Genomic DNA, 8,004 nt, shown 5'->3' on the forward strand with positions numbered 1-8,004 from the left:
TTTTGCAGGGTAGCCAATTGAACTGCATGAAAAACTCTAGAAAGAATGTAATATTCTTCTCAATAACAAATAATATGCAACTCGCGCATCACAGCTAATTTCAGTAGGTTTCCTTTAAATGACATTACAGTGTTGTCACATTACATACGCTTTCTACTTCGCCGGCCATATGCATGGAGGATAATGTACGCATATAAGGGGGAATCATAGACCAAATATGAATGAGTTTGAACATTTTTATTTTCCAATAAATAAAAAATGTAGACCTAACATTTCTTATATCTCGTAATCGTGTTTGGAATCTCAACCCTTTAGAAACATATTTGTCCCTATATTCATAGACCTTATACAAAAACTTATTTGAATATTAGGCATTTTTTAAGCTAATAGCATTACAAAATTACTATAAAGAAAAACACTTATTTTACTATAGTCTTAACAAACTTAATATTTTCCATTTATGATGAAACTGTTTCTACTTCACCAGTAACAGCAATAGCTTCAATTTCAAACAGAGCTCCCTAAAATAACATTTCACAATTAATGTCTGAGATATATCAATTTTTAAACGCTTAACAAATTTAATGCTTTATACCATTGGCAATTTTCCAACTTGGAATGTAGATCGGGCTGGATAGTTTTCCTTGAAAACTAAAAGAAAATATATATACATACATATACGTATATTAATATCTTAAAATAAAATCAGATTTAATAGAACTGAATCTTACATTCTTTGTAAACTTCATTTATTCCAGCAAAATCATCAATATTTTGTAACAGGATTGTTGTTTTTACGACTGTAAATATAATAAAAAATAAGTATTATTTAAATTTTTAATAATAATACTGAGGTATTATAAATTTAGATAATTAATTTAAAAAAAATTGACCTTTATCATAATTAGATCCAGCTTCTTTTAAGATATGTCCCATATTTATAAGCGCTTGACGAGCTTCAGCAACAGCACCTCCTTCAACAAGTTTCTGGGTTTTAACATTTAAACCAAGAACTCCAGACAAATATAATGTACGATCTACAAGTACCGCTTGGCTGTTTGAAATTAATCATATTATTAGTACTATCTATATCAAGTAATAAACTTTTAAATATTATAAAATTTTAATAATATTGTTGCTTACTTGTAAGGTCCAACTGGTCTTGGACTCAATGAAGTTGATATTATTTTTCTTACCACCTTTTGTGAAGCCATTATTGTTTTCGCCGAGTTTGCGATGTATTTAGTCTTCTGTTTTAATTTAACTGATCCAGTGCCAATTGTGTGTTCTCCTTATGTATTCATATTTATTTTTGATAAACTTTTAACCCCTTAGTTAAGCAATATCTTATCTTAAGTTCACTATGTAATTCTTTCCAAGATATAATATTTAGAAAACAATAGATTTTTATTCATAAATGAAAAAAAAAAAAAAATTATTTTCAAGTTTTTTTTTGATGTATTAGACTCTCATTTAAACATAGTAATTTTAATGTTTAAAAAAAAACGGTTTAAAAAGACCTATAGAAGTTTCTCAGTGTTGATAAAAAATTATTTAAGAATTCAATATTAAAAATCGTTTATGTATTTCTCATTTATAACTACATAAAATCGAATAAAAATGAAGAATTACATTATCTTGTCACATTACATTTATGGTACAGGTTGTAACATGTATAACATAAGTTGGAAACAGAATTTATAAGATTTCTTAATCAAGATTAAATATATTTGAGTTTTTCAAACTGATCTTTATAAAAAATGAAATTATATACAAAAATATATATATATGTATATATAATTCTTGTTATTTTAATATACTCTTTTCTTTCAAATCTTCCAATTTTTTTCATAGTATGACCTTTGCATATATTCTTAAAACATAATTTATTAAACATTGGCATTAAATAAAGAGACACAAAATTATTTCTGCAAGTATTAATGGTATTTATCATAACTAGAAAAAATTTATATGATAAATTATCCAATTTCTAAAGAAGATATAAATATAAAAATAAATTGTTCAAAATATTTATAATACTTCAGTATGTATTAAGTTTACTTATTACTACAAAACTTCTATGGATATAAAGCATTACAAAATAAGAAAACGAAAAATCTTTTATGTTAAACTTTACTTGTCAAACCGATGAAAACGAGGTTTTTTACAGCACAGTCATATTTTTTATTATAATATATGTATATGCATATGTGTGTTGTGTGTGTGTGTGTTGTATGTATGTGTATATATATACACAATGATACACGCGCGCGTACGCGCAATACACACGTGTATGTTTTCATATGAATTATGTATATTTGTATAGAGCGTTTACACACCTTTTGCACTCTTTTTCTAAGCACAACAAATATTACAGTATATTTTATTGATGGTAATGTCTATGAATCAAGAATGATTTATGACGAGCTTACGAAGTTTCAGTGAGCCGTATTATTACGTCGCCCGCGTCTCTTGCGACTTCCACCGGAAGGACGGTTCGAAGAAGCCCATTGTTCATAAAAACGTTCTGCTTCTAACCATTCTTGATATTTATACCACCATTCTTCCCACTTTATATAGTCATCCAAAGTGAGGTCTCGAAGATATCCTCGCGCCTTGTAATAGTCGTATCTAACACGAACGTCATCCCAACATTCAAGACCTCTTGGTCCTTGTGCCAAAAGCGACTCAGGATAGTGTCCTGGTGGTGGAGAATCGTATCCTAATCTTGCAATTCTTTCTTCACCTTCTATTACAACTTTCATTGCATTTTCTCCATCTTTTGTGATGCGCATGTTCTCCATGTCTCTACGATCTACGCTCCATTGTGCCATTTTACCAAATCTATGAAACAACGAAATTTTATATTTTGTTAAGACAACATTATTAATAAATTATGTCTATATTTACTAAACTCTTTAAAACTTCGATTTTAATTCCTTACATACTATAATGATACAAATTGTACATCAATAATGAGTAGATTAAATGCTTATAACCAAAGAGCCTATGAGCACCAGTTTACATCTGGTGTAAAACCTAGGGAGAATATAGGAGAAGCCTACAGGAACTTTGGAGAAAGCTTTAAGTGGGAGCTAAGGATAAATCGCCATTCCTGACAATGAGACAAATACAATTCTTGCAGGCTACTACCAATCATGCTATATTACAGAATACTTTAAATTATACCTTTCTGATAACGTCATCCTAGGTGGACCAACGTGAGATGTGGTAGAAGAACTATCACTGTCTTCGCTAGGCGAGGATTCGGGCGGAGGCCTAATCATTTGAGTTGATCCATGACTCGAATGAGTTTTTTCTACTTTTACAGGTTTACGCATCTGCGTAAGTTCCATGATTATGCATTGGGAACAAGCAAAAAAAAAAGAGGTACATAAACAAAAGTTAATAAATAATAAAGATGTAAGGTAAAACGTAGTAGTATTAGTATCAAATTCTTTACCAATGGAATGGGATCTGGAACTCGTGGATCCTCTGGAATTCTAGTATGATGCTTTTCTTTACGTCTAACCTTCGTTTCCTTTTCTTTAATTGTTTTATAGTCCTTTTGATGACGTGGTGGAGGTTGTGGCGTAGGCGGGGGTGTACGTGGGCGTGGCAAGGGAGGCGATCGTGGTCTAGTACGAGCTGGTATTACTCGTGAACTTGATGGTACTACCTCTTTTGGATGTGTCCGAGTTCGAACCGGCGTGAGTGATCTTGAACGTGAACGGGAAGGCTGTACAATACGTCGACGTTCTTTTGGTGAACAGACACTACATGATCGATCGGAACAAGTACTTCCAGTACTTGGACTACGCGTGGGTCTGCCTCTGGTATGTGATCTATCTCGAGGTGAACGCGGACTTTTAGTCCGTGGACTGCGTGGTCGTGAAATATGAGGACTACGAGGTCTAGGACTGCGTGGACTTCGGGGATGTCCTCTACTAGGTTCTCCACTTGCTGTGCCCCCAACGTACAATTCCTTGTACCCACTGTGTCTCCACCTATTTGGATCTCGTTCCTCTACCTCCAAAAGCTTTTTATTCCAATAACTTGACTGAGATTCACGCGCTTTCCGCATTACGCTATCTAATTCCCTCCGTTTTCCTGAATTTTCACCATGTGGTCTGGGCTGAGATACGCTGGTATCCATTCGTAATTTACTAGAACTGCTGCCACTACCGCTACCTCCTCTTCGTCTATCATAGTCCCGTGACATTCCTAAAACAAATAAAACATGTCACTAACATTGTTTCTGCAGGTTTATGTTTATTCCTTTCAATGTTTATAACTTACAACTCTTTAAAATATAAACATTTACCATTTTTATTACTATCTAAAATACAAATACGTATGAATATATATTTTATTAATATAAGGACTGTTGCTAAAGAAACTTTTTAGATACATACCTGACAAAGGTGTTAAATAGGAAATAGCGGAGGAGACAAAAAGCTGATGATCCAATCTCCTACGAGAGCAGTGAACGCGTTAATTTTCAAAACATGACAAAATGCCCATAAAGATGATAATACGGTGCACTGATCCCCATGAGATCGCTAGAAGAACCAGTACCACTCGTGCTTTGCGTCGACTGGCCTACGTCAAAAATTCAACGTCACAAGATTTGGTAATCGCCCTGCAGTGGTCAATCAGAGGAAAAGTTAGTTGTTCCCGATCAAAAAAAAAAGCGTTTTCTCTCTCAGAATTAGAAATTTCGCGAAAATCCATTTGTGGTACTGGACATCACCCGTCGCGAGACCTTACCATCGCCACTCTCCGCATGTCCAGAATTGTAGTACGCTTCGATCCACGATCCATAAACGTTGGTCGTGTGGACTTTCAATGAGACGAACCAAATTGAGAGACCGCCTTTGAAAGGCGCCGCGCGCGCGCGACAACCGGAGTCGCGTTTGTTATCGAATCGAATACGGACAGGGTGTGAAGTTTTTCTCGAGCATTACCCGGGTAATGCCATAACCGAACGGCACTCACCGTAGCCGATTACGATACACGATAAGATTAGTCGTCGTCGTTCGTACACACAGACGAGAGAATTCATCGAACGTAGACGGTTAAATCTTTTCGGCATTCTGACATCACCGGGAGATGTCGTGTTCGCGAAACCGTCACCTTTTCGGTAGGCACCGGAGGAGGATACCTTGCCGCGAACGACCCGTAGCCACACCGAAACGTGACGCGGAATTGGTGGCTCGAGTAACGGTTGGTACGTGACCTTCACGTACAAGCCCGATTACGCGATTTCGCGACCGGCGGAACCGTATTTCTCGCGACACCATTTCGGGATATTACCCGGGTAATACCTTACTGATGTCGTAACGAACTCGAGAAGCGCGGTACGCCTCAAGTGGTGCTTGAGGGAATAAAGAGAAAGAGAGAGAGTGTCCGAAACCGGTATGTACGCGTATAGCCTCCTTCGCTCCTTTCTTTCATGAAAAGCGAAGGTCGGCTCTTCTCGCTTTTTCCATTTGCTGGTACACACCTTTGCACTATGTATATGTATATATATATATATGTATGAATATATATATTCTTTTTTAAATAAAACGTAGCTTCACAAAACTTTTACTCGACAGTATTAGAATGAATAATCTAACTTCGGCAGCGCTCGCTGCTACTCGGTACTGCGAAGCGTCAGAGGCGTTCGTTCGCTCGCACCCGACGACGGTCACTTTGAAAATCAATTGCCCACCCAGTGAGCGCTAACCGAGGTATTTCACGACATTCACCGGATTTGAGAACCTTTCAGATAACAACACTCACTTTTCTCACCGCGGCAATTTGCAAACTTGCATTTTCTGCCACAAGAATCAGTGAATCACTTCCGCGTGACGTTCTACGAATGGAGATTATAAAGGAGACTTTTTTCCGAGGAGCCGCACCAACCGCAGAGGATACATTCCAAACGAGATAAGTGACAGATGTCGCTACGGTGATTCGATAACTCGCGAATCCTTGCGATGCTGGTATTCGTTCAACGGTCAAATCGTACCCATCGTTTGACGAGTTTTCATGTGTACTGCGCATATTGGTTTTCATTGGTTCAAGCAAAGAATAGACATATCAAGAGGCGACACTAGATAAAGAAACCTACCTCTTAGAGAGACAGAGGACGCACCAATTTAAATGACCAAATCAAAAGAATCGGGGATGCGCATGCGCATAGTGTGGAAGTATGGCGGGCGAAAAAGAAGAATTTAAACCTGCATATTCACTAATGCATATTTGCAATAAATATTTTGTCATATATCTGTAACACATTTATCTGTAATTTCTTGTGAAATAAAGTTTTTTATTTTCTTATAAGTTGTAATATTCATTTCCGCAATACCTATCCTTCAAATATATTTTGTAGACCAATCATTTTGGTATATTTTCTTTTTCAACTTTTCCATAAAATTGATAAAAATACCTCAAAAGACAATATTAATAATGAACAGAAAATTTATTACAAATACATATCAAATTATTAGAGATTGTTGAAAGTAGTTTCACTCGATTTAAAATTCCCGCTCGTACAATTTAATGGGACAGCGTTTTCGAGAGATCAAAGGTGTCGCCTCTGGTTTATTCTGTGGTTTCCGTCTTATCTATCATCCACTTTTGAAAAGTTTAGTATTTTATTATAAGACTTGTAAATCTTCTAAATTTGTACAAGTGTGGAACTTGTAATATATCACTTGATCCAAACATTTTTGTAAAAGAAAATGTGAAATAAATGAAATTATAATTTAATTCGTAGCTATTAGCTCGATATCATTTTCTAAAGTTTATTTAAAAAAAAAATTTTTAGAAAACGATATCGATTACCAGGTCACACCACGTGGAGGTTGCTACGATAGTGACCCACCCTAACTCCAAATCCCTTCCACCCTCCAAATGCAACCTCATTTATCAGAAGGATAAATGAGTTCTGACTCTACTTCGCTCATAAGCTCGCATATACAAGTTCTTTACCACAATCCAGCAAAGAACTTGTATCACACACACACACACACATACATTAACTTAATACTAATCGCATAGGATCTCACACGCATACGCTTAACTTATTCTAAACGCCGCATGGTACCTCTCATTCTAAGATTGCACTCAAGTAATCTATGACGACGTAAAAAAGCAAAGGGGCAAAAAAGAAAGTTAGAAGAACTTTCTACTAAAAGAAAAGAAAGTTAGAAGAACTTTCTGTCAAAAATGGGAATAGTATTTTTTGCCAAGTGGACCTCGCCTTCCTTGGGTCAAAGGGTAGTCCATAGTGGCTTACGTGAACCACGAGACCGAGATGAACCGAAAATACTGGCAAGAACGAGTGACACATCCGCGGAGGGTCTCCCATTTCTCCCCGCTTGCGTTTGAGGCAAGTCTGACCGCAGAGAGGAGACCCCTGCCGTGAGGCGACAGATCGAGATGGTTCATCGATCGATCGGCCCCGCAGAGATGTGTCCCTGGCGCTACACCAGCACTTGCAGCTCACCTCGGCCACGTGTTCACAGCGCTATGAACCCCCAATGATCCACTTGGGTTCGGAACGATTGACAAAAAATAGCTGAGTATACTACAAACTAACGCGTACAAAGTTTGAGAATTGTAAAGATGAGTGCAAGTTGGAATGAGAGGTACTTACAGGGACCCACGAGCACACATAACTTAAAATTAACGCACGCATAAAATTAATACAAAACTAAAGCACGCATAAAATAACTTAAAACTAGCGCACGCATTCCTCGATGATCCCTCGATGATCCCTCGATGGATGTCTTCAATGATGACCTATTCATTACCTACAGAATAATTAGTCGTAACAATAAAAAACAGGAAACAGAGAAGCAAATGCAATATTAGTAATATTAGAATGTTTAGATATGCGATTTATGCTAACATGCAAAATTCATATTAAAATTTTCGGAAAAAAAATCTCGAGTTGACTCAGTAGAAGTTCACCTGTAAAATATACAATATACCGGAGAAATATTCAATTAC

The 8,004-nt window shown here is 36.4% G+C and overlaps 2 protein-coding genes across 7 annotated transcripts; both read right to left on the reverse strand.

The window, feature by feature from the left end:
- Window positions 1-222: 222 nt before the first annotated feature.
- UK114 (reactive intermediate imine deaminase A homolog UK114) lies at window positions 223-1,304 on the reverse strand. Its single transcript, XM_003699738.3, has 5 exons — window positions 1,144-1,304; window positions 894-1,054; window positions 732-800; window positions 596-651; window positions 223-521 (listed from the first exon to the last, which is right to left on the reverse strand). The coding sequence occupies exons 1-5, from the start codon at window positions 1,212-1,214 to the stop codon at window positions 459-461; spliced, it is 420 nt and encodes a 139-aa protein (XP_003699786.1). The 5' UTR covers window positions 1,215-1,304; the 3' UTR covers window positions 223-458.
- An 813-nt stretch (window positions 1,305-2,117) lies between these two features.
- LOC100882389 (uncharacterized) lies at window positions 2,118-6,161 on the reverse strand. 6 transcript variants are annotated; one of them, XM_076528996.1, is made up of 5 exons: window positions 5,788-6,161; window positions 4,416-4,474; window positions 3,464-4,224; window positions 3,190-3,341; window positions 2,118-2,844 (listed from the first exon to the last, which is right to left on the reverse strand). In XM_076528996.1, the coding sequence occupies exons 3-5, from the start codon at window positions 4,220-4,222 to the stop codon at window positions 2,439-2,441; spliced, it is 1,317 nt and encodes a 438-aa protein (XP_076385111.1). In that variant the 5' UTR covers window positions 4,223-4,224; window positions 4,416-4,474; window positions 5,788-6,161; the 3' UTR covers window positions 2,118-2,438. The 6 variants fall into 6 exon arrangements, with proteins under 6 accessions (XP_076385111.1, XP_012143339.1, XP_012143333.1 ...); XM_012287949.2 differs by having other exon boundaries at window positions 4,416-4,602; XM_012287943.2 differs by having other exon boundaries at window positions 4,416-4,602; window positions 5,507-6,161.
- Between the last annotated feature and the right edge of the window lie 1,843 nt (window positions 6,162-8,004).

The sequence above is a fragment of the Megachile rotundata genome, chromosome 2 (assembly GCF_050947335.1).
Source record: "Megachile rotundata isolate GNS110a chromosome 2, iyMegRotu1, whole genome shotgun sequence".
NCBI classification, from domain to species: Eukaryota; Metazoa; Arthropoda; class Insecta; order Hymenoptera; family Megachilidae; genus Megachile; species Megachile rotundata.